This window comes from Mirounga angustirostris, unplaced genomic scaffold (assembly GCF_029215605.1).
Source record: "Mirounga angustirostris isolate CCGP_5_RB_7025 unplaced genomic scaffold, mMirAng1.0.hap1 SCAF_14, whole genome shotgun sequence".
Classification (NCBI taxonomy): Eukaryota; Metazoa; Chordata; class Mammalia; order Carnivora; family Phocidae; genus Mirounga; species Mirounga angustirostris.
This window is the reverse complement of record NW_026991722.1, coordinates 73,741,142-73,767,445: the sequence shown is the minus strand read 5'-3', so window position 1 is coordinate 73,767,445 and position 26,304 is coordinate 73,741,142. Positions and strand designations below refer to the sequence as shown.

The following is a 26,304-nucleotide window of genomic DNA, read 5'->3' as shown; positions in this document are numbered from 1 at the left end:
CCCCCTAATATTCCTCCTTTTAACCATTATAGACACACCTCATCTTACTGCACTTTGCAGATAGTGCAGTTTTTACAGATTAAAGGTTTGTGGCAACCCTGTGTTGAACAAGTCTGTCAGCGCTGTTTTCCCAACAGCGTTTGCTAACTTTGTCACATTTTGGTAATTCTTGTATCTCAAACTTTTTCATTATTATTATATTGATTATGGTGGTCTGTGATCAGTGATTATAATTCACTGAAAGCTCAGGTGATGGTTAGCATTTTTTAACCATATTCTTTAATTAAGGAATATACATTTTTTTAGACACAATGCTATTGCACACTTAGGAGACTACAAGATAGTGTAAACATAATTTTTATATGCACTGGGAAACCAAAACATGCATTTGACTCGCTTTATTGCAACATTCACTTTATCGGGGTGGTCTGGAACCAAAGCCACAATATCTCTCTGTATGCCTGTATTCTCTTGCTCTACAGTTAAACTACAATTCAAATACTTCTCTGTTGGCTAAATTCAAAAGTGTATAGTAAGACACAGAACAGTGCCTATGTAGACTTCTTTATCTACATAGACTTCTTTTTTATGGAGTTGCCGGTGTGGCAGGACTGTCTACCTAACTAGACAAAAGTCCAGACATGATGTAAACAATCCGCCCTCTCTAGGAATAAATGTACCATTCACATACCCTTTCTCAGTAAGGGCATACTCCTTCGAGACAAAGGCCACTTCAAGTATTAAGTGAACTTACACAAAGGCGTATAATATATAATTATCCACCACTTTCTATTTGCATACAAATGAAGCAATTGATGTTTTTAAGTCTTCTGCTAAATGCATTTTAGGAGCTGACCTAACTATGCTCTGAGCAAGCAAGTATAAATTCCCAAGTGAATGTAGACACGTGAGACACAACTGAGTATCTGTTCATAGGACAAAAACCCCAGCCAAGGAGACCTGACCAGACTTGAATTGAATCCCATGAGCCAAAAACATTTGAGGGACAGGGTGGATTTCATTCTCTAGGCGGCTGAGGCTGACAACAGCTGGGGCTGGAAGGTATAAACTAATCTCCCTGGAATAACAAGTATTTAAAAAAGGATTTTCTAAAATAGGCATAGTTTTTTTAAAGACCGTTTTCCAAATACTGAATGTCAAGGCCAAATTGAATGCATGAGAAGCAGATCTCTTAAATATGACCTCTTCTACTCCTCACTCTTAAAGAAAGCTTTTTTTGATTATAGAATTTCTCTTTCACTCATAGCATGCAATGTGCTACCAGAAATTCACTCACGAAACAAAATGAGAATAAAACATGTGGTTACTGATAAACAACAGAGGCCACACCTCCCCTGAGGAGGGATGCTGACCTTGATCCCCCAACAAAGGGGAGACTTGGGCAAGGGCTACAAAGCCATCCATTTGGTCCCCTTCTTGGATTTAACTTCCAGATATTAGGATGGAGCAGGAGGGAGGTAAGGAACACACGCAGGTTTCCAGACTCTCGACCAATACCCTGCTCCTCTGCCCCACAGGCTAACCGTCTCCTGCAGGAGCAGCTGCACTGCTGGACTCCAAGACCATCGATGAGCTGTCCCAGAGAAGGCTGAGGTCACCAGACCAGGGACTGCAATGGAGCGGTATGTTTCCAAGCAAAACAAATGCAAGAGGCTGAGTGTGGAGAAGTACATGCGACAGTTACTGTGGAGGTGGTGTCGCCAAATGCTGAAGAAGCAAGAGTCATTGCTGTTCACGGTGGGACCAGCTGGTGCTGGGGCCCATGATGGGTGGGGAAGAAAACCGACGCCTCAGTGGAGGCATCTGCCATGGAAACGTCGTGGAGTGAACAGCACGTGTGCTCAGAAAGTGTCTTTGAATAGTGTTTAAGAAAATTCTCAGGAAGCTGCTCCCCAATCCTCACGTTCCTCAATGTAAAAAGCCCTTGATAAGTATGAGACCCATGGAAATTTAGCTGGTCAGATGAACTTTGATTTGGAGAAAGAAGTCCCTCCACCCCTCTTGCTTTATAGAAGCAGAGGAATTGAAAGCAGAAGGAATCAACACTTGCCTTAGTGATCACCTAAGACAGAGGCTGAGGACACCAAATATAATGTGCCATACTCTGCAGGAAAAAGAAATCTCAACTCAGTGACAGGACCAGCTCTTGCCCCAACACCCAGCCACTGCCCCAGGCATGATGTGCCTTCAAGAAAGCACTATTTATTAGGGATTAGACTTCCCATTTTTCATTTTTACCCATCAGTCTCTGCCTTCCTATTTTAAGAACTGACCTCATTTGTGCAGCTGTATAAGATTATCCATCCCCACCATCCTTAATACGTTGCCAGAGGTCTCTAAGGAAGACCCTGAGCTTAGAACATGAACAACTGGTGTTTCTGTTAGCCAGGTGGATTCTCTTCTATTCTTTTTCTTCAAGAAATTAGAAACACAAAAGAGAAGCAGAAAGGAGAAAACAGTGTAATTGAAGAGGCTGACCCCCGAAGTAAATTCTGTATTCTTCTGTTACTCTTCAGTGGGGTTTCACTTCCTTTTGGCAGCTTCTCCAAAGGAGCAGTTTATTTTGCAGTTCTTTCAAGTCGACTTTGATCAGCCTAGAAAGGTTTTTCCATTAGAGACTCTATCCAGCTGGCCCCATTCATTAGCTTAGTGGTGGCAATGACATATTCTGTACCTCCATCTTCCAGCTGGGAGAGAAATCGCAAGGCCGCGATTTCAGCAAAGGTTACGCCCCCAAGGAAAAATATCAGAGTGACTCGGTTTTCTCCTGGTTGACCTAAAAGGGAAACATTTCAGAATTAAGAATTATTATGGGTGCTTCTCCTCCCATGTCTTAAAAAACTACATCATGGGGGCACATGGGTGGCTCAGTTGGTTGGGCATCCAACTCCTGGTTTCAGCTCAGGTTACGATCTCATGGATCGTGGGTTCGAGCCCAGGCGTTGGGCTCCGCGCTCAGCAAGGAGTCTGCTTGTAGATTCTTTCCCTCTGCCCCTCCCACCACTCACTCTCGAACGTGTGCTCTCTTCCTCTCTCTCTCTAAAAATAAATAAATCTTTAAAAAAAAAACCCGCATCACTGGGGCGCCTGGGTGGCTCAGTCAGTTAAGTGTCTGCCTTCAGTTCAGGTCATGATCTCAGGGTCCTGGGATCGAGCCCTGAGTTGGGTTCTGAGCCCAGTGGGGAGTCTGCTTGAGATTCTCCCTCTCCCTCTGCCCCTCCCCCTGCTCACTCTCACTCTTTCTCTAAAATAAATAAATAAATCTTAAAAACAAACAAACATGGCATCATATATAAGAAAAAAAAAGTTAACTGTGTCTTGGTACAAACAGTTCCTTTGAAACTCAGGAATATGATTTTGATCTCAACCCCGAGGTTGAAAGCTGCTACTCCTGAGGGAATGATGGGTTCTAGTGCTTACACTACACACTGGCAACTAACAAAAGAGGTGTACGGGACTCTGAGTCCTGCGTACCTTACAGATGTACTTTACAAAGCAACTGCACAGTCCACGAAAACCACAGCAGCAGCGCGTAACTGCTATAGATCCTGGCCACTGACTTACGTTTCTTTTGCAGTCCCGTGGGCAACGGCTGCCGTTCTTCAAAGTGGGGCCCTGGGAGTATGCGGAGAACCTCCTCGATACTGCGCCAGCCAGGCCGCGAGAGCAGCTGTGCCAGCCGCACGCTGAGAGGGGCATAACCACTGTACACATACGATATGTCCGTGGGATTCTGTTAAATAATTAAAGGGGGAAAAGTGTGTAGATACAGAGACATAGAGCCCCTGAACAGCGGCCTTCTGGGTAACCCAAAATTATGTGATTTGGCTTTGAAGGCAGAAACACAAACTCCAGCAACGTCCTGCTCCGATCCACCCCAGCTTGGCCTGATTCTTAGCTGCCTGAGGTTCACTTTCAACTCAGATCTTGCAAAAGCCACTCAAAGCATCTCTAGGTACTGACCATGAAATGCTGTTATTTGCTTTGGCAAGAAACTTCTTGGAGGGAAAGCCGGCACTCTCTAGCTGAGCAACAACGTGCGTATCCCTTGAACTCAGTCATTCTACTTCCAGGCATTTCTCCTACAGAGGGGCTTGTCCACCAGAGTAGACCAAAGCCCAGATGTATTAGCTGCAACTCTGTCTGTTCTAGCAAAAGACTGGAAACAACCTGAATTTCTATCAAGAGAAATCTGTTAATCATAAATTAAGGTTTATCTGCAAAACCACTATGTAGCAATTAAAAAAAAAACTTACAAAAAAGAATGAGGTAGATCACAGAGGGATCTTCAAGATATAGTATTAAGTGGTGGTTAGGGTGGGTGGGGAGAGGCAGGTCAGAACAGGGAAGAGAACTAGTATACTGTTTACCCTGTACAACATAGAAATTAAGAGTTTCTATATTCCACCCCTGGGGGGGAGATAATCCGATTTTGCCACTGGTGGAGGAGACTTTAATTATTAGCTTTTGTTGCAGGAGGCAGCCTGATAAAGTTCCTATGAAAGTCTAAAAAAGAAAATAAGAAAAAGAAATTTAGAAAAACTGGACTCAACAATAAATGTAAGGCAAAGTACACTCTACTTTGGAAGTCAATGGTATAAAATATGCATCATTTATGTTAAAAGGTCTGCAGATTCACAGAATCTTCCTGGAAGGATAGATTAAAAAAACTGGTTACAGTGGTTCCTTCTGAGGGAAAACCATGCTGAGATGTGGAGGGAACCTGACTTTTCACTGTTTGCCTTATTTTTGTATGGCCGACATTTTTACCACACGTGCTGGACATTTTCCAGATTCTTCACCACCACCCCCGTCCCCCTCCCCGTGCTCTGTGTCCAGGAGGCAAACCTGTAGGCTCTATGCCAATGTGCTCCCACGCCCTCTTTGGGTTTGGCCAATGGGAGGCACGAGATGGAAACTGGAGAGTGGGCAGCATGTGAGGTCAGGGGTTTACAGCCCCAGCTTCCTCTCTGTGACACTGATGGAGACTGGCTGTGTCTCTTCACCAGAGGCCTCTCATCCCTCGTCTTGTCAGATGGCCTCTCCACACAGCTCTTCTCTTCAAGTTCTGGAACAGGTTTCTGCAACAGTTCCCTCTCCTTGCCCTCGGGCCCAGGCTGGTAAGGAATCCCCACTGCAGGCCTTTTGCCGGCTCCCACCCTGCCCACATCTTAAGAAACTCCCCTCAAACTCCCCGGCGTCAGAGCGCCCTTTGTTCCCTGCTGGAATTCTGGCAGATATGATACGTGAATGCATTACTTTCTAAAAAACATTAGAAAACCATTCTAGAAAGGGCAAGGTGGATGTATAAATCAAGTAGCCTAGGTGGCCACGATAAACCGTTAACCAGTAGGTAAACTGAGTTGAAGTGGAGGGGTGTGTCTCACCTGTTCGTTCACATCATCCATCCAGAGGCGTAGCGTTTTCCGGATTGTTGGGTAATTGTTTCTGCCCCCCATCTGTGGTTTCAGCAGGCCAGCCTTCTCTAGGTTGTACAAGGTCAATATGTGCTCATAGCCGTATGTCTGCAAGACAAGGCGTTCGGATTGATGTCAGATCAGGAGAAGAGTTTCTGCCACTTTCTAAAAAGAGCACTTCCAACAAATGGATTTAGTATGTACTGTGGGGCATGTTACCCAAATCCATGGAAGGACTTCCTAGGGGCATAGGGGCAGCGTGGAGGATGAGACCTGCCTGCCCATTACAACTAACCCAGCTCACTGCTTCAAAGACTGATTTACAGTTTTTACTTTATTTTTTTTTTAAGATTTTATTTATTTATTTGTCAGAGAGAGAGAGCACAAGCAGGGGGGAGGCAGAGGGAGAAGCAGGCTCCCCCGTGAGCAAGAAGCCCGATGTGGGGCTCAATTCCAGGGCCCTGGGATCATGACCTGAGCCGAAGGCAGCTGCTTAACAGACTGAGCCAGCCAGGCTCCCCTACAGTTTTTACTTTAAAGTCAGAATTTATGGACCCAACTTAAGTGAGCATCAAATAAATTAATATATATTTTATATGGGATATAATTTGATACTTAAAAAAAAAGAATGAGGCAGATCTATACATTCCGATAAGAAAGATCTGGATATATTCTTTTTTTTTTTTAATATTTATCTGAAAGAGAGAGAGGGTATGTGTGTGTGCACGCGAGCAGGGGAAGCGGCAGAGGGAGAGGGAGCATCTCAAGCAGACTCCCCACTGAGTATGGAGCCCCACGTGGGGCTCCATCTCACGAACCTGAGATCACACCCTGAGCTGAAACCAAGAGCTGGATGCTCAACCGGCTACACCACCCAGGTGCCCCTGGATATACTCTTAAGGACAAAAAGTATAGTAATAGAATACTTTATACAGTAGGATTTTATTTCTATTTTTAAAAAGATACAGTAGGGGGGGCACCTGGGTGGCTCAGTTGGTTAAGCGACTGCCTTCGGCTCAGGTGATGATCCTGGAGTCCCTGGATTGAGTCCCGCATCGGGCTCCCTGCTCCGCGGGGAGCCTGCTTCTCCCTCTGCCTCTGTCTCTCTCTCTCTCTCTCTCTGTCTCTCATGAATAAATAAATAAAATCTTCAAAAAAAAAAAAAAAAAAGATACAGTAGGGGCTCCTGGGTGGCTCAGCTGGTTGGGCAACTGCCTTCAGCTCAGGTCATGATCCTGGGGTCCTGGGATCGGGCCCCGCATCGGGCTCCCTGCTCCTCAGGGAGCCTTTTTCTCCCTTTTCCTCTGCCTGCCGCTCCCCCTGCTTGTGCTCTCTCTCTCTCAAATAAATATTTAAAAATCTTTAAAAAAATAAATAAAAATAAAAAGATACAGTAAATAATAATAGTAATAGCCAACACTTACATAACACTTTCTGGGGGAGGGGGGGCAGTGTTCTGTTGCAAGCCTGTCACACGTGCATTAACTCAGTCTCTTTATTCTAACCCAGCGTGCTAGGTGGTATTACTATCTCCATTTTACAGAGACGTTTAAATAACTTGCCCAAGGTCACGCAGCTACTTAGTAACAGAGCTGGGACATGGATCCAGCCAGTCTTACCCCACAGTCTGTGAGTGTGAATATTCTTTGTCTGTAAATGCAAACAAGGGAGTCTGGAAGCAGACCAAACTGTTGCCATTGGTCCTATTTGGGGAGGGCGATGGGGGTGTGAGTGAGGTGCAGGAAGGATCACATGTTGCTCCAGATGCTTCGCCTTATTTGAATCTTATACGATGAGAATGCATGTGTTACCTATGTAATTTTTTTAAAATACCAAAAAAAAAATTTGAGCATTTAGTTTTAGTAACAATGTACTTAACTATGGCTGGTGGTAGCAAGTAAATACTACCTGAGACATTTTCAAACAGAGGAGAGAATTTTTTAAATAATGGTGGCCTTTTCCTAATCGTGAAGTAAAACAAGCTTAATTTATGTACGTCTGCTAAGGGATTATCATCAGAAAATTTGCAAAAAGGTCCCTTCCTCCATCAAATGCAATCTGGTTAAGAGCAAGGGCACCAGACCCCAGTTCCCTGGGTTTTGGCACTGGCTCTGCCACTCACTAGCCAGGTGACCAGGGGCAAGTTACAAAACGACCTTGTGCCTCAGTTTTTTCATCCATAAAATAGGGATGATAACAGTATCTAATTCACAGGGCTGTAGTGAGGATTGAACAAAAGAATACATTAAAGCTCTTTCACTAGAGCCTGGTACATAGTAAATGCTCAATAAACATTAACTATTATTATGCAACCACAGTAAACAGTGATGGATACCAAGGACAATCCCCTCTAGGTGTTAAAAAAATTTAAAAGACAGTGGAAACAATACACCAAAATAGGAGCTTTAAGCTGTACTTTTTTTAAAAGATGTTTCCTCCTTTGGTAAATTAGTAATTTGAAATCTACTGACCTGGAGAATTTCTCTTTTGTAATAATCCAGCACTTTTTGTTTGAGTCCACTATTGCACACGGACTGGAGGCAAACCAACCTTAACACCTTGATCAGCGGGTGCTTTTGGGCAATACAGTCTTCAATGTAACTATTGATCTGGAAACAAAATATATAGGTATGTATCCCAGCATCCAGTTTGGGGGCCTAACAAACTTGGTATTTACGATTATTTTTCAAAGTGGGGGACACACTCAGACAATGCAACCGCCTGTCTGAACACAGCAGACAGCCTTCTGAGAGGTTCTTGAATGTCTGGGGCATCTGTGACCATGTCTGTCTCAATAATAGAAGCGATTTATTGGCCGCAAAGTAATAGGAACTTTCTTGGGAAATAGATTTTCTAGAAAATAGGAATTTCCAGAAATTGCATAATTTTAAATGTATTAATAGAGGTGGATATTTACAGGAATTATATGAGCAGGTCCCTCAGAAAGCAAATATCTTCATTTATCTACGACAGGCCTTAAAGATGGTTGGTTTCAGGGGCTGGAGAGCAATGCTAACTACCCATGACTTGGAGAAATCTGGACTTCCACATTTTGCACTTGCTCTTAAAAATGCCTCGGCAAGGCATGGGAATCAACACGGTTGCTTTTCTAGCTATAATCTGACGTTTGACAAATCACCAGTGATTTGCTAGTTTTACTGTTCACATACCTTATCAGTGTCTATTCCAGACATAAACTCCTGCTCCACTGTTAGTTTATCAAAGAAGTCTTCAGAAGCTAAAATGTAATTAGCAAATTTGCAACTTAGAAATTAAATAAATGTTGATTTGAGCAGTGTGCTTTTCTACACAGAAGATAATTAAGAAACAAGACGCACAAAAACGCAAGCAAGCAAGAGGCTCAAACTGTCATCTGAAAACAATCTTCTAAAACATGGAAAACCCTACAACCCTGTGCTCCTAAATTACATCGACATGCAGCTGGCCACTGTACCCCTTTGCTGTCCTTAGGACTCAACACAGATCCCAAGAATTTAGCCTTGGTACCAGGGAAAGCTAATCTCCCTAGCACTTCACTATCATCATCAAATTCAACCCCATTTTAACTGCTTCCTATTAACGGGAAAGCAAAGGACTGATTTTCCAACACCATGTTTTACTTCAGATTCAAAGTAGACTTCATAATACACGGCACCCATGTTTTATGAATAAATTCGTCTTTGATTTAATACACATCTTCTGAGCTCTTTCAAAATACTCAACATATGATCTCTCTACCAATTCTGCAGGAAGTTTTCAAGGGAAAAACAAAAACAAAAGCAGAAACATCACATTGCTCTGATGAACCCTTAATAAGAGGGGAAAAAACTAGAGAAAAAAAGAGCCTCGTTATGGTGGCAAACTTACAGAAGAGTTTTTTTTTCTCTTATCACTATTCCAAATATCTTGTCTTAGGATTATATTAATAACGGGGAAAAACTGAGTTAACCACAAATGAAACACACTTAACTATGAACATGCATGCACTTAATTAACACAGAATGACAAACAATGTTCAAATAGAGCTGTCTTTCCCAAGGAGGTATCATGGTGCCCGTGACCCTGGCATCAGAGTATGCATGCAAGTCAGTCCCGATGAAAATCATCACTCCAAAGGATACTCACTGGTAACATCTTTGATTAACTCAGCAATCGAGGTGTGGTTTGCAAGTGAGCCTCTTGCTGCCTGCATGTGGGGCAGCTGGGAAACAAACTGCTTGATCTCCCCAACCGTCTTAGCATTGTGCCTTTCCTGAAATGGGGGAAATGGCAGACCCATCAAGCAGGGGAGATATTTTATTTATTAATTTATTTTTAGAATTATTCTGCTTCTTTTTCAAGATATTATTTATTTATTTGAGAGAGAGCGAGAGTGAGCACGAGCAGGGCAGAGGGGCAGAGGGAGAGGGAGAAGCAGGCTCCCCAATGAGCCGGGAGCCCAGCGCGGGGTTCGATCCCGGAACTCTGGGACCACGATCTGAGCCGAAGGCAGACACTCAACTGACTGAGCCACCCAGGTGCCCCGAAGGTATTTTATTTTTAAGTGCTCTGCTCTGTGTGTTGCTCACAGGATGTATAATTTATATCAAAGTAGAAAAAAGAATGGAATACAAATAAATCAGGCCAAACCCAGCTCCGCCATTACAAGAAAAACAGAGAAGATGAGTTCATGGTGCCTGATTACTGTGTTAGTTCTTCAGAGAGCAAACATATTAGGTTTTCTCCTCCTATGCCCGGGTTCCTATCGTGATTAGTATTTGGGGGCATCTGAGTATTTGTGGGGGCACTATTAGGTTACCCACAAATACTTCTGAATAAAAAACAAAAACATTATGTTAAGAGGGAAATGTAAACAGCAAAAAGTGTCCTCTATAATAAAAAAAAACAACAACGCATTCTTACTGCTGAATCTCAATCTTGAATATCGTCCACAAAGTGAACCTCGCTTAGTGATGGGATTTTTTTTTTTTTTTTTTTTTTTGCAAAACTGAATCATGTAAACCAAATGTAACTTCAGAAATGTGAAAATCAATGAATGAATATAATCCCTCAGAAAGATGAAATCTAGAAATACATACTCGGTGCAACATTCGTTTTCAAAAATTCCCCCAGTTTACGTTTCCAAAGTCTAAACATTCAGAGTTTATCATCTTACTGAATTTTCCTGTTTCCAAAATGAGCTCACCCAAGAGTAAACGAGCATCCAGGCAAGAGGAGGCAGGAGGTGATAATGAAGCGCCTAAACTTAGAGCTTTCACCCAAAACCGCAAGTTCTATTCTAGAGGATCTTTTATTTATAGTACAGCCGGCTTCCTCTTGAGTGAGGTAGGAAATAACGAAAAAGGAAAAGGTAACACAAGTATTTCTGACGAAAGCCTGTAAACCGCAAACACTGCTCCTGCCACCCTGCAGAAAAAGGAGGCAACGTACACGTTCTGTCATGGGGCCTGGGAACAAGTTCCAAAAGAAACCCTGCACGTTAGGAGAGAAATGTGCACCTGCACCGAAGCCCAGAGGCTCTTCCTCTCCTTGGGGGGGCGGGGGGGGGGCGTCTAGCCTGTGACCCAGAGCTGCAGCACGACGCAGCCAAAGCGCCTCACCTCAAACGCTGCGGAGATGACCTTTGCTTTCTTGCTAAGCACGGAGCCCACCGCGTTGAAGTTTTTGTCTCGGATCTCAGCATAGAGCTCCTCTGCAGAATTCAGCTGCAGCTTCTTTGCTTCCGTGGGGAGATCCTTCCCAGCATCGCCCTGCTTCTTCGGTGCAAATTTCTCCGGAGGTAATTTCACATAACCTGAACGACAGTGGAAGGGAGCAAGCACCCGTGTGCCTTTACTGGAAGAACGGATCAAAGTGCCGGGCACAAAACAGGATTTTCCAACTCAGGAGAGAAGCAAGCTAGCTTTAGGAAACAATGGCATATAATACTAAGGTTTTGATTTTTCCACGATCAAAGTACGCTTTGATCATAAAGAAATACATCAGGACTATTATTAAACATTTCTGAAATTTTAAATGCTGACAGAAATAAACAAGCATGGTGTGGGCCAAAACCAAACCAACATGTTTGTGAACTTTGACCTAATGATCTGTCACACCTAAACGCTAGGAGGCCTCCCCCATCTTCCATCTTGTGTCTCCAACCTCGAGTGTCGGCCCTTCCCTGGATACGCCCCACTGCAATGTCCACAGCAGCATCCCTGTGTCTCTGATGAGGCCTGCCACTCGCTGTGGCCCTCTACATCTACCCCTCCCCAAACCCAGTGCAAATGCCACCTCTCCAACAAGCTTTCCCAACAACCGCCAGCCACGAGGGTCTGCATTCTCCAAACCGCAGTGCCACCTACATCTAACCCAGGGCCACGGTTCACAGGGACAAGCAGAGGCCTGCACACTAAGCATCCGGCCAGCTTTCGTGGGACAGACAACAGCAGTTTTTGCTTGGATTTTGTTTAATCTGGTGTCTGAAAGCCAAAAGTCAGTATTGTATTTTCTCAAATATCCTCTAATTTAAGAAAGCATCTCCTAAAAAAAAAGACCTTTTGGAGATTTCTATCCAATGACTTTTCAGGAAACACAGAGGTCACTTTACTTACTGTTCTGAATGCCATAAATTTCATCAATGAGTCCTTCATATGTAAGCTGAGTGGCGAGAGGCGTTAATAAGTCCACGTTTCGATCGAGCAACAAGAGATTATCAAAAACAGGAAATATCGAATTTTGGCTTCCTGTAAACTCTCTCTTCATCCTGATCATCATATTGGCCACTTGCTGGAAAAAAAACATTGGATCAGGTGGGACTTTCCTGGGAAATAGCCTAGTTTAAAATGTAGCTAAAAACAGAAAGACAATCAAAAAATTTAAAAAGGAGAGGGCGCCTGGGCGGCTCAGTTGGTTAAGCGACTGCCTTGGGCTCAGGAGTCCCAGGATCGAGTCCCGCATCGGGCTCCTTGCTCAGCGGGGAGTCTGCTTCTCCCTCTGACCCTCCCCCCTCTCATGCTCTCTCTCTCTATCTCATTCTCTCTCAAATAAATAAATAAAATCTTTAAAAAAAAATTTAAAAAGGAGAGAAACTGTGGAAGGGTGAGACTGATCAGAAATAAGCAGTCAGAGAAAAGCGTCTGTGTTGGCCACCCACTCCCACCACGCATGTGCTCTGATGGCAGCCACTGCTCTTCGAGGCATGAGAAGGCGGATGCAGTCTGTTCGCGTTATGTGAGGGACTCCTGTAAAGTGGCCATGAGCACGGACCCAGCCAGTCAGTCCTGAGTCACTGCTGTAGGGCAGAGACAGGGTTAGGTTTCTGCGAGCCTCTGGTCACAAGGTTTTTATCAACTAATCAGCGTGTAACCTTGTTTTACGTGTGTTTCTATTTAAAGACACTTGATTTCCTATAGCTTGTTGATTGACCCACAATGAACTCACTGCCAACAGCACCATCACTCACGCCTGAGGGAAGCTGAGGCAACACGGTATTCTCTCGGAAAGGCCCATCACGACCTTCCTGAGCTCAGGGACACGGGCAGTGCTTCAGGACCACCCTTGGGGCCACGTGAAACAGTGAAATCACCAAGAGAAAGCGCAAAAATGCAAAAAACGCGCTGTTAGGTAGTGCATGGCCCTACATAGTGGCAGAAAGGACACCTGTTTACCGCCTGAGAGACCAAACAAGAAGGCAGAGCATCGCTGTACTGGCCGTCAGCTGGAAATGCGCACAGCGGGCGGCTCAAATTTTTTGCCACTCTTGACATGTCCGCAAGCACTGCAAGTATCGATTTGGGGTTACAAGTACATTTCAGCAATCAGGTGAATTCACACATAAATAGGATTGACTGTACTTGTTTGTAAATAGCTTCCTATTGCTCCCCTTTTGGGTACCAGGGCACCCCACCCCTTCCTTCACCCCAGAAACATGCACCATTTCTTACCCTGGCACACTCTCCTTTCCCATAGATCTGGGGGATTGTCCCATACAGAGCCTGCAGGGTCATGAGCCCCTTGGCTGCGTGGTAGAGGCTCGTCTGGTCACTCTCCAGGTAGCACTCCTGTGGGGAGAAAGGGTGGTTACTGTTAGGCCCCAGTCACTGGGTGCTTGCTGGGTACCTGCCTCTGTCTGGCCCTGGGACTTTCCCCTTATTTCCTCCACTTTGCCTGGAAAGCTGGGGACACAAGACCGTTTTGTCAAGCTGCTACTTGGCAGTCAAGAACACAAGGCCAACAGCTGTGCTACTGGGATGCAGCTGTGGAAGCACCTGGCAGAGCCTTCTGGAAGAAAAGTATTCACCAGCCACACCAATTCTTCTTATTTATCGACTCTCAAGTAAACTGATTAACAAAGACAGACAATGAGAATGGGTTCTCTCGCTCCCTGTGGGGAGTGCAGACTTTGGGAGGGCACTCTGGGAAGGCCACATGCTAATACCCACAAAGGCACACATTCTTTGTGCCAGAGGACCACACAACAGAATACTTAGCAGTTTTCACAACATGAGATTTTCATATATGCTGATAACAAAGGTCCTAACATGTTGAGGAGTGAAAACGGGTAGCTGAACGAAATTTAGAGTCTGATCTCATTTTCAGAAAATACACTTTACTCTATAAAATATATAAGGTATATTTCATCAAGGCCAACAAAATACACACAAAGCCAGTTGGGAAGCGAGAGGGGAAATGCTCAGTTCTGACACTGACTCAGGTCGCCCTGATCTGAGCCCCTCTGTGCCACTTACCAGCTGCTCCCTAGGCCAGTTACATAACCTCTGTGTGGCTCAATTTACTCATCTGTAGAAGGGAGTACATTCCACATGGTGTAAGGAGTAAATGAAGAAAATGCATGTAAAACATTAAATCCCAGCACTCGAAATATATAGTAAGTGCTTAATAAATGGTAGCTTTTATTATTTGGAATTGTTTGTATATTTTTCACAATCATTATCTCCTCATAAGTCAAATGGTACATGAGGCGCCTGGGTGGCTGTCGGTTAAGCGTCTGACTCTGGATTTTGGCTCAGGTCATGATCTCAGGGTTGTGAGATCGAGCCCCACATTAGGCTCTGTGATGGGTGTGGAGCCTGCTTAAGATTCTTTCTCTCCCTCTCCCTCTGCCTCCCCACAAAAAGAAATAATAAGTCAAAATGGTACATCGCACCAGACACCTGCTCTCCACCCACCCACCCAATGTGTCTGGTCTCCAAAGCCAGGAGGGAAAGGATACCAAAGGGATTAGGGAAGACAGAGTGGAGCACTTGAGCACTCCCCGAAGACACTGTGAGGAGTATCTGGTCACCACTGGAAGCCCTGCCAGATGATGGCTCTTCCAAGTCTGGGGTATTTTAATATTTCACTGAATAGGAAAGGTGAAAAAAAAATGTCTGAAGACACACTTTCTGGCAAAATTACTTAAAACTCCTGATTGGAGCAGAAGTAAGATAAAAATTCAAGAAAAAAAATATTAGGGAACATCTCTCCAAATAGCATTCATATTACTATTATTATTTAAGATTTTTATTTATTTGAGAGAGAGAGAGAGCACGAATGAGTGGGGGGGGGGCAGAGGAAGAGGGAGAATCAGACCCCCGCTGAGCAGGAAACCTGACGTGGGGCTCAATCCCAGGACCCCAAGATCACCACCTGAGCCGAAGGCAGACACTTAACCGACTGAGCCAGCCAGGTGCTCCTTTAAGATTCTGTTTTTAAGTAATCTCTATACCTGACATGGGACTCAAACCCACAACCCCGAGAGATCAAGAGTTGCATGCTCTACAGACTGAGCCAGCAAGGTGCCCCAGCATTCATATTACTTTTAATTTAAAAAGTTGTATTACTATAGACATTCCTTTTTTTTTTTTTAAGATTTACTTATTTTTATTTTAGAGAGAGAGAAAGTGAGCGAGCATGGGAGAAGGGGCAGAGGGAGAGGAAGAGAGAGAATCTCCAGCAGACTCCCCACTGAGCATGGAGCCTGACATGGGACTCAATCTCATGACCCTTAGATCATGACCTGAGCTGAAATCAAGAGTTGGATGCTCAACCGAAGGAGCCATCCAGGTACCCCAGACATTCCTTTTATAAGGCTATCTTTTAAAAAAGATTTAAAAGTTAAAAACAGATACTAATCTTGAATTTTTTGCTCTAATGTAAGTGTCGGTGGAGTGATAATTTGTGTTAATATCCCAACTCTATTGTGCACTTGTGGAATTTTAAGCCAGGAGGACATTTTGGGAGGGACAAATGCTAATACTGTTAACATTTAAATACTTTTTGACCTCCAAATCCCACATGCCTACACAATAGAACAGCCAACAGTTTCTATAAAGGAAACAGGTTAATATACACTGATTTTTATGTGTACGTATGAAGGCTGTGATACATTAATCACTGTTACTGAGCATGATACATTAATCACTGTTACTGAGCATTCAACAGGGTGAACTCTGATTCCCACATTTTATACAGAACAATGATGGAGAAGATCTTAATCACATCCCCAAAGCATAGAAAGATCTACATGTGCCTTCTGATGCCAAAAATCACTAAATTATGCTCATTGTTTAAAATCACATAAATATGTAAAATTACGTCAACTCCACCAGAAATTGGGGCTGAATTTCGCACTAGGTGGAATTCTCAGCTTTACCACCCAGGCAAAATCTCTGATTTCTAAACAGAATCTGAGGTGAACTTACAAAACCAAGAGCTTGAGATTCCCAGCAGAATATAATTCTGTCCTTTTTTTGCAAATCATCAGAAAAACAAACAGGAAATCTCTCCTCTGGACAGGGTCTGGCATGCCGGGACAAGTTTTCCTCAGCTGCTACCAATTCACATTAATTACAGAGACATGAATTAATGACATGTGGGCATTCCATTACAGCTATACGATGAAACAGATAGAGCAAAATGGTAATTCCAGAATCTAGGTGATGGGTATATGGGTGTTCCCTGTCAAACTCTCAACTTCTGTGTATGTCTGAAATTTTTCATTTAAATGTTGGCATGGGGGTAGTCTATACCATCTTTGGATGAGATTCAGCGTATAAGCAAACCAGTAGGGAAAATATGGACAAATGTGAGTGCACTGAAAAACACGCATGGCAGAAACTACCATAAGCAAAGTCCAAAGACAAATGTCAAAAGAGAGTAAAGAACAGTCTACAGGGTGCCTGAGTGGCTCAAGTCGGTTAAGCGACTGCCTTCAGCTCAGGTCATGATCCCGGAGTACCGGGATCGAGTTCCGCATCAGGCTCCCCGCTCAGCGAGGAGTCTGCTTCTCCCTCTGACCCTCCCCCCCTTCTTGTGCTCTCTCTCTCTCACTCTCTCTCTCAAATAAAAAAAAAAAAAAAAAAAAAAAGTCTACAGTTACAGGGCCCACATGCACAGTGACCTACGTACAGGGTTATTCACCACCTCCAACAGCACAAGATGAGAACCGCTGACATATCCTACAGAAGGGGACTGGTTTGATAAATCATGGTAGCTCCGAACAATGCAACGGTATGCAGCTTCAAACAAAAATACAGGAGCATTTTCACATATGGTAGAAAATGATCTTGAGATAATATTATTAAGAGAAGAAAGCAAGATACCAAACTTATATGGTTTATGCCACCATTTGTATAAAGTGGGGAGGGTATTTTATATATATTATGAGCTGTAGCTACATAAAGCATCAAAAAAAGAATTAGTAATAGTGATTGCTGCTGACAGGGAATTGGCAGTTTGAGCACTGGGAGGCTTACTTTTCACTCTGTACCCTTTCTTACTCAAAGAAATCATTGTGCAAGGATAACGTTCTCAAAAACTTTCAAGGGCACCTGGGTGGCTCAGTCGTTAAGCGTCTGCCTTCAGCTCAGCTCGTGATCCCAGGGTCCTGGGATCGGGCTCCCTGCTCGGTGGGAATCCTGCTTCTCCCTCTTCTACTCCCCCCACTTGTGTTCCCTCTCTGTCTCTCTGTCAAAAAATAAATAAATAAAAAATCTTAAAAAAAACAAAAAACACTTTCAAATCATTTTATTAAAGATAAAGTAATATTCTTATGAGAGAAAGTGTTCTTTGAAATAAAGATGGTAAATAAAGCAAATACATAAACTTACATTTGCAAGAAAACTCTTAGTTCTGGAGAACAAAGGCGTGCACATTTACTATAAACATATGTGGGAAATAAGCAGTGGAGAAAACCAGGGCTGGAACAACTGGCTACCCATCTGGAAAAAACTAAATGAGCCTCTACCTCACACCACACACTCCACACAAATACACAATTCAAGCTAAACACCTGACCTTTTTTTTTCTTAAAAAGCAAAACTTCCAAGACTTTCGAAGGAAAATATAAGATTTCCTATATCTTCAGGGTGTAGAGGGATTTAATAATACTCGAAAAACACAAACTAAAAGAATAAAAGTGATATATTTAACTACTTTAACTTGGAAGACTCCTACCTCTCAGTGTCAAAGCTTACTACAAAACCACAGTAATTGAGAGAGGAGGGTGCTGGCATAAAGACAGGCATATTGACTAATGGAATAGAATTGCGACATCAGAAACAAACATTTACATTTATGGACGACGGATTTTCAACAAGGGCACCAAGACAATTCAATGAGGAAAGTACCACCTTCCAGCGAATGGTGCTGGAACAAATGGACAGCCACATGCAAATGAACGAGGCTGGATCCCCACCTCAATCAGATAAAAGTGAACTTAAAATAGCTCAAAGACCTAAATGTAAGATTGAAACCATAAAATTGTTTGAAGAAAACATAAGGGTCAATCCATTACTCTGGGTTAAGCAACGATTTCTTAGATGGGATACCAAAAGCAAAAGCAACAAGAGGGAAAAACAGTTAAACTGAACTTTAAAATGAAAAATTCTGGGTTGAAAAAAAAAATTTGTGTTTCACTTTTACCAAGTGAAAAAAAAATCACAGAATGGGATAAAATATTTGCAAATCATGTATCCAATAAAGAACTTGCATCCAGAACATTCCAGAATTCTTACAACTCTTCTAATGAAAAGATAAACTACCCCACTTTAACAAATGCACCACACATCAGAATAGACATTTCTTTAAAGGAAGACATACAAATGGCCAAGAAGCACATCACTGGTCACTATGGAAATGCAAATCAAAACCACAATGAGATAATGCTTCACACTCTCCAGGATGGCAAACTTCAAGAAGACAGATAACAATGTGTTGGTGAGATTGTAAGATTGGAACCCTTATCTATCTCTGGTGGGAGCAGAAAATGGTGCGGTCACTGTGGAAAAGTCTGTCAGCTCCTCCAAATGTTAAACACAGAGTTTTACCGTATGACCCAGCAATTCTACTTCAAGGTATATGTAAGAGAAATGAAAACACATGTACATACAAAACCTTGTAAGAATGTTCGCAGCATCATGATCGCCGACAGGTGAAAAACCATCATCTGTCCACTAAAGATGAATGATAAACAAAATGTGGGCTATTATTACAACAGAATACTGTTTGACAATAAAAAGGAATGAAGGACTGATAACCTGCTACAACGTGGATGAGCGTCGAGAACATGATGCTAAGAAAGAGGCCAGACACAAAAGACCACGTGTTACATGATTTCATTGATAAGAAATCTCCAGAATCATCCATACAGATGGCAACAGGCTAGTGACGCCAGGAGCCGCGGAGGGAGAGAGGGGGTGACTGCTAATGGGCAGAGCGTTTCTTTCTGAAAGGAGAAAAATGTTCCACAATGAGACAGTGGCAATGGTCGCACAACTCTGAATACACTGGAAACTAGTGAACTGCACACTGTAAAAGGGTAAATTTTATGGCATGTGAATTATGTCTCAATAAAGCTATTACAAAAATAAAGCACTTTAGGGCGCCTGGGTGGCTCAGTCGTTAAGCGTCTGCCTTCGGCTCAGGTCGTGATCCCAGGGTCCTGGGATTGAGCCCCGCATCAGGCTCCCTGCTCAGCGGGAAGCCTTGTTCTCCCTCTCCCACTCCCCCTGCTTGTGTTCCCTCTCTCGCTGTGTCTCTCTCTGTCAAATAAACAAATAAAATCTTTAAAATAAATAAATAAATAAATAAAGCACTTTATGATGGGAAATGTCTACAGGATAAAAGATATCATAATGAAAAGACAAATCACAGATTGGGAGAACGTACTTGCCGCTTCTATAACTACAGTGACTCGTGTCCAGAATATACAAAGAATCCCTTAAAAAGAAAGAATGGGCAACAAAAAAGAACAAGCTGAAGATGTGCTGAAGAGAAAAATCTTAAATGTCAATAAGCATATGGAAAGAGGCTCAGCTTCACGGCAATCACAGAAATGCAAATGAAAACAGGATCGCTGACACGGTCATGCTCACAAATACGACAAAAATCAAAGTCTGACATTGAAAAGGAGAATGTCAAACTTACTTTGAATGCACCCTCCGATTCCATGGATAAGAGATCCCCATCAAATGGAATGAGGTCGAGGCTGTACTCCTCCCTATGAATAAAGGATCCCAGAACACCCAGATCCTTCAACCGCTGTTCGCACAGTAAACTACGTCGCGGCACAAACAAAATGTGGAAATCTCTTGCTGGACCACGTCTGTCTTCACTGCAAATGAAGTAACATTTGTTAGATTACAAGCACCTACGAGTCGTAGTCTATTTCACTTATTTTATTCCCAGCGCCTGGCCCGCGGCCTGGCACACAGCACGCACTAAATAAATGCTGGTTGGATAAACATACACATATTGACTTCCAGATTCCAATTGTTATATAGTTGCTCCTTTGCTCTCTTTTTCCGTGACAGGAAAGAGGCATTGATTCACAGCCAGTGTTTCGTGATGCATTTTCTAGCTTTCTCTTAAACCGTTTATGGGGCTTTAAAGCTCTCAGGTTTATTGAAACAGGATATCTGTGTCTTACTGAAAACAAATGACTCTTTAACCCCACCAATGCAGTGACACAGTCTTACAGGAAAATGGAAGATCACTCTTGACTCCCAGGTCTAGTCTCCTTGACAGTGGACTTCCCAAAATAGCCCATATGCTTTTAAGATCTTAAGGGCCATATCAATCAACTGTACCACAGAGTGCAGATGGGGCTGAGAACTTCCTCTACAGATTGGATGCTATATTAAATTTTAATCAGTTCATACTTATTTTGCTTATGAAATTCAAGCACACTATATTGAGAGTATTGAAAAATAACCATTAGGGGTTTTGGTTTTGTAATCAGAGTCCTTTCTATTGATATAGGTCTCAATTTTAGCTGTCCTAAAAAATGGGGTTATATGTTGCCCCCCTTCTCCAACTGTTTGACCAACTTCACGAGTTTCCCATCTGCCGTCTTATGTTCTTTCATGCCTGCCCTGTTTTCTAAAAGACCACCTTTTCATGCACTGGCAAGATGAGGAATTGCAATAAGAGGCTCAGGACGTTAAAACCATGAGAAGGACCAACCTCTTTTGGACCAAACATAAGCTCTGAGAGATACCTGAGCACATTTTCGGCAATTATATCCATCAGTTCTAGCCTGGGTCTGACAAAGAAGATAATATTTTTGACATCAGCTGCGGGCAAACGACTTCCTTTAAGTGTGAACATTTTTTCCACTTCATGTTCCTAGGAAAACACATACACAAAAGGTTAACAAAAACCCTGAACTTCACCTATCCTATCCAGATTCAGACATCATTAACACTCCCAGCCAAATGACATTATTACTTGATTAGCAAAATTAGTTTCCCCAAAGTCAGATGTATAAAGGACAAAGTTTCAGGATTAAGTCACTGCTACTGCACCTGAATTCAAATGACTCTCACATGAGGAATTGTCAGTGACACTAAGTAATGGTCACATAATACAAGGCTAGTAATTTCCCTAGAATTAGGATCAGCATAAAATCACTGGCCAATGGACCACTGTATAAAGAATGTTAGACATGTTGGGCGCCTGGGTGGCTCAGTTGGTTAAGCAACTGCCTTCGGCTCAGGTCATGATCCTGGAGTCCTGGGATCGAGTCCCGCATCAGGCTCCCTGTTCAGCAGGGAGTCTGCTTCTCCCTCTGGCCCTCCCCCCTCTCATGCTCTCTCTCTCTATCTCATTCTCTCTCTCAAATAAATAAATAAAATCTTAAAAGAAAAAAAAAAGAATGTTAGACATGCATTAGTATCACTGTCTATAAAGACCAAAGAGCTTTGCCAATTACTCGGGAGAAAATGTAAAATCCTATTATTGCTGAAGTTTATAATTATTAATGCCTGAACAAAACCCAAATAGCTCATTTACCTTCAGTAATGAATATTGTGCAATCAGGCCAAATGGTCCTGTGAGGTACTCGTCCCAAACTATTGCCTGTAGGAGGAGAGGAGAAATACTCTCGTTATGGTTAATGTCAGGAATTTCAACAACACCCACAGAAAACAGCAGTCATACGTAGTAGGAATATTTGCTTCAAAATCTGAATTAACAAAAATTTTAATTGGCTCTAACCACATTCATATCTTATAGGTCTAAAGAAAAACCAGTATCTGGACAAGTGATGCTACTGTTGATTTTTTTTGTTTGTTTTTTTTGTTTAAAGATTTATTTATTTGGGGGGCGCCTGGGTGGCTCAGTCGTTAAGCGTCTGCCTTGGCTCAGGTCGTGATCCCCGGGTCCTGGGATCGAGCCCCGCATCGGGCTCCCTGCTCAGCAGGAAGCCTGCTTCTCCCTCTCCCACTCCCCCTGCTTGTGTTCCCTCTCTCTGTCAAATAAATAAATAAAATCTTAAAAAAAATTTTTTTATTTATTTGGGAGAGAGAGAGAAAGAGAGAGAGTGTGAGTGAGTGCACGGAGCGAGGGGGGGCAGAGGGAGAAGGAGAGAGAGAATCTCAAGCAGACGCCATGCTGAGTGCGGAGCCCAACTTGGAGCCCAACACGGAGCCCGATCCCATGACCCTGAGATCATGACCTGAGCAGAAATCGAGAGTCTGACGCTTAATTGACTGAGCCACCCAGGTGCTCCCTTCTCTTTTTTAACTGAAATTTTTACTGAGATAAGTGTAGGTTAACATTTATTTGTAAGAAATAATAGAGAGCCCTTGTATGCTCTGCCCAGTTTCCCCCAATGGTAACATTTTGCAAAACCAGAGTACAATATTACATCCAGAATACTGACATTGATCCAATCCATGATCTAATTCAGATTTCAGTATCATTTCTTGAGCCTGAACTGGGCACCTAGGACTTAGCCTGCTTTTTTTTCTCTCATGGCTGCTAGTACCCACTCTATCTCCTGGGGTTCTATTCTTTCTACGACTGATTCTTGAGATTCCCCAGTTTTCGTTTTCTTTTCGGAGTTGTACTGCCAATTACGTAAGGGGGCCTGATAAATCCTAAGGGGAGAGGAGAAAGGTGACACCGCTTAGAAGAAATCCTATCAAGTCTCTGATATACAATTTCTCACTCAGTTGTGAGCTGAGCGGTGGTAAACGTCTAACAGGAGAAACAATCCTCAGGACGGTCACGTTAAAACCTCAGATAACTCTAAACTTCTTTCATAATCCGTGTGAGCAGCAGACTGTAAGATGTTGGAGCTTCAGAGACTTTCGATGGTTCGATATGCAACGACACGCGTGATCGCTGAAATGCATGTACCATTTACGTCCTTGGGCCGGACCCGCCCCACGCGTCCGGGTCTCAGGGGGCACCAGACCTGCCCCTCTGGATCTGAAGGGCACCTGACATAGGTGGTTCACGAGGGACTGCGATACCACAGTGGCTTCCTCTGCTGCAACAAAACAATTGCTAGGCCACGCCGACTCTGTGGACTGTGTGCCTCAGGACCCACCGTCAGGTCCCTCTCCCCGCCTCACTGGTCCCACCTGTTCCCCTCCTCGGGATCTCGGACACCTGGAGCTCAGGCGGTCAGGCACCGGATCAGACCAGGCCGGACTGGCGGCTGGAGAGCACTGTCGCCGCCTCCCGTCCCTCACCTTGCTTCCCGCGCACTTATCCAGGAACTCGCGCAGCTCGCGACGCACCGCCTCGCGCAGCACGTTCAGGTTCACTCGTCCGTAGGACAGGTGCGCCGCCATCTTGCCCCACCGCCCCCTCTTCCGGCTAAGCCCACGGGCGCGGTCACGTGGCGGCGCGGTCACGTGACCGAGGCGCTGACAGCACGCAAACCCGGAAACTGGAATGGGCCGACGTCCGCTGTCTTTCCCGGCCCTAGCCTCCGCGGTTTCCTTCTTCCCCGTGGGTTCCGCCCTTCCCCCCCCAAGACCCCCGGCCCCATCCGGACCCTCCCTCAGTCCAGGAGTCGTTGGGCGCGGAGAATGAGTTGAGAGACGGGGACTGGACCCTACTCTTTCTTCTTAGCAGCAAGCATACCCGCTATAATGGAAATCTTTTGTAGCAATCAGAAAGCCCTTCGCTTTGCTCTCTTAGTTTGTAGGCTAAACTTTACAAAAAAGGACAGCGGCTGAGGGAATCTGTCATGTGACGTCTCTTTAGCTCTTCCTGGTAAACTGCCACTGCCTGGTATTTCACACAAATACTGTCCCACGTGGAATCCAGTTCCCACTGCATCAGTAAAAATCGTTTGTTTCCTTGTGAGTTGTGAGGATCAAAAAGATGGAATTTACATCATGTTTCATATTAAAAGCTCAGAAGGGTGCCTGGAACTTAATTGCTTAATAACTATTGTTTTAGGAGGATATGTGCGTTTCAATACTTTGAGGGTAGAAATTGACTATTTGGGATGTGAAAGAGGCTTGAAAATGTTGGGTCTTCGAGTGGATGGCTCCTTTCAATTCTATATATACACTCTATATTATGAAGAAAGGGCTCACTAAACAACTACCATGAGGTTCTGAGTAAGCAAAGAGCAGAATTTGGGGAGGATGCAGAAAAGCAATCAATCAATGATACATATATACACACTTGTACTCTCAATTCTACGATTCATCAAAACCGTTTAGATTTTAAAATAACTTGTTTCCACTCATGCAGACTTCCACGCCCTATTTCTCAAGCCGGTTTTCACAGTGGTTCTCAACCTGTATCACAGATTCTTGTCACATGTGCAGGCTTTTTGCCCAGCTGAAAATGTGTATTATTTTAGCACCATCTGTGCGAATACATGTTGAGCTCATCAGGCCTTGTCATGAACTGTTAAATGAGGCCACAACTTACAGTTAGGAGGTGAAATGCTCAAGGCTAGTGAAATCCCAAGCATGCATGAGTATAAATGAGCAAGACCAGGCTGATAAACTCTCCTCCTCAGACAGGATCAGGATGCTAGAAGATGATCAACATAGGTGTTTAACCTGTATAGAGACCCAATGTTTGGAAACTATACTGCTGTAGTTGCCCTATGACTATTGCAGACCTTAGTGTTCTTTTTAGTTTTTATGGATATAACTGACATGTAACATTGTATTAGTTTCAGGTATACAACATGATTTGACCTAAGTATAAATTGCAAAATGATTACCACAGTAAGTTTATAGTTTGTCTTTTAATTCCCTATGGTTAGTACTGAAGTCAAGGACTACTGTCAGGGTATTATTTAGGTTAAAGTAATGTGCTTGTTCAACTGATAACTCTGCTTTGGAAATATCGACCTGTTGGTGAGTCTGTGCTCATAAAACAAATGTTTGGTTCAGTAGTCATTTTGCTGAACATCCCAGCAACTTTCAGAGTTTCTTTGTAAAACGTCATGGATTGATAGTTGGTACTACCTGCTGCCATATGTATTTTTGTCAGGTAATATAGTGTGATATAGCAATGGATAATAACCTTAGTGTTTATTTTACATTAAGTGGGTCATAGGATGCTTTGAGATGGGGATACATTGATTTCTTAAAAGCTGTTTGTCAGGTGGGGTCTTAAGATGGCTGCTGGGCTGCCGGCTCCTGACGGAAGAAAAGATGTGGAGTGGGCTGCTACCTCCTGGCCTAAATGAAAGTGATATTGAGTTGAATTCTGAAGATGAAGCCCCATTAGAGAATGCTGGATTTAACTTACAGGAAGATAAAGAAGATGGGGCCATTACAGAAACAGAGATCTCAGATTTCCCAGCTGATGGACCAAAGCCTGGAGTAGAGGCAAATGTAAATCCATATGAAGAATGCCCCTCTGGAATTCCCTTAAATATGTGGCATACATTTCAAGAATTGCATAAAAAACATTCTGAACAGAAAACCTCAACTTCAGGATTCAGAGGGAAAAAAAGAAAACGCTCCAGGAAAGGTAAATTGAAAAATGAAGAAGATTCTCATAGTGAACAGACCTCAAGTGAAACCCAGTGGAAGGAGCTTACTCAGTATTTTGGAATCAATGATAGGTTTGGCCCCCCTGTTAAAAAGAAAAAAATTGACAAGTCAGGCCTTGAAAAGAGCATAGACCAGGCTGTGGAAGAGTGGAACATTGAGAAGGCTGAGGAACTCAGCAACCAGCTAGCTACTCGAGAGCTTGGTGTAAAAATTGCCAAGGCGGTTGCCTGCCACAACTTTGTAAAAGTCAAAAAGGACGCTGAAAATTCACAGGTTGCCCAAAAAAAGAAACTTGCATGGGGGTTTGAAGCAAAGAAGAGATAGGAAACCAAGAGCAACATGGGATATATGTAACTTGCCAGAGTTCCTCAAGACATTTGAGTCTTGACTTGGGTTTTTGCTTGAGTCTTCAACTGCTCAATTTACTGAAAAGATTTACCTGCTTATGTTAACTATGTCAGGAAACTGATAGATCGGAAAAATAAGCATAAAATTTGGGAGTTGATTATTAAATCTTTTCAGTCTTTTTCTAAAAAAAAAAAAAAGCTGTTTATCAACAAGACTGTAGAAATTTCTGTTTGGATATATAGTGCTTGCTCATTTAAAGAAAAACACTG

The 26,304-nt window shown here is 43.2% G+C and overlaps 2 protein-coding genes across 3 annotated transcripts; one reads left to right on the top strand and one right to left on the bottom strand.

The window, feature by feature from the left end:
• Positions 1-250: 250 nt before the first annotated feature.
• On the bottom strand, positions 251-23,561 carry VPS33A (VPS33A core subunit of CORVET and HOPS complexes). Of its 2 annotated transcripts, XM_064578309.1 has the most exons (14): positions 23,405-23,561; positions 21,717-21,782; positions 20,923-21,050; positions 19,851-20,037; positions 13,367-13,483; positions 12,035-12,209; positions 11,039-11,232; positions 9,564-9,690; positions 8,609-8,676; positions 7,910-8,047; positions 5,409-5,546; positions 4,392-4,527; positions 3,586-3,754; positions 251-2,797 (listed from the first exon to the last, which is right to left on the bottom strand). In XM_064578309.1, the coding sequence occupies exons 1-13, from the start codon at positions 23,504-23,506 to the stop codon at positions 3,624-3,626; spliced, it is 1,707 nt and encodes a 568-aa protein (XP_064434379.1). In that variant the 5' UTR covers positions 23,507-23,561; the 3' UTR covers positions 251-2,797; positions 3,586-3,623. The 2 variants fall into 2 exon arrangements, with proteins under 2 accessions (XP_064434379.1, XP_045743686.1); XM_045887730.3 differs by lacking the exon at positions 4,392-4,527.
• A 1,736-nt stretch (positions 23,562-25,297) lies between these two features.
• Positions 25,298-26,210, top strand: LOC123852421 (protein FAM204A-like). The gene has a single exon (XM_045886450.3). It carries the CDS (start codon positions 25,343-25,345, stop codon positions 26,009-26,011), a length of 669 nt encoding a protein of 222 aa, XP_045742406.1. The 5' UTR covers positions 25,298-25,342; the 3' UTR covers positions 26,012-26,210.
• The last annotated feature ends 94 nt before the right edge of the window (positions 26,211-26,304 follow it).

What these genes read in the sequence shown, in the direction of transcription:
- VPS33A (XM_045887730.3), bottom strand. Translation starts at nt 23,506, where the DNA reads ATGGCGGCGCACCTGTCCTACGGACGAGTGAACCTGAACGTGCTGCGC. An exon ending in GGAAAGGAGAGTGTGCCAGG is followed by an intron (nt 12,210 to 13,366) that starts GTAAGAAATGGT and finishes TTTTTTTTCCAG; the next exon opens with CAAGTGGCCAATATGATGAT. An exon ending in AATTTATGGCATTCAGAACA is followed by an intron (nt 11,233 to 12,034) that starts GTAAGTAAAGTG and finishes ACTGTCGTTCAG; the next exon opens with GTTATGTGAAATTACCTCCG.
- LOC123852421 (XM_045886450.3), top strand. Translation starts at nt 25,343, where the DNA reads ATGTGGAGTGGGCTGCTACCTCCTGGCCTAAATGAAAGTGATATTGAG.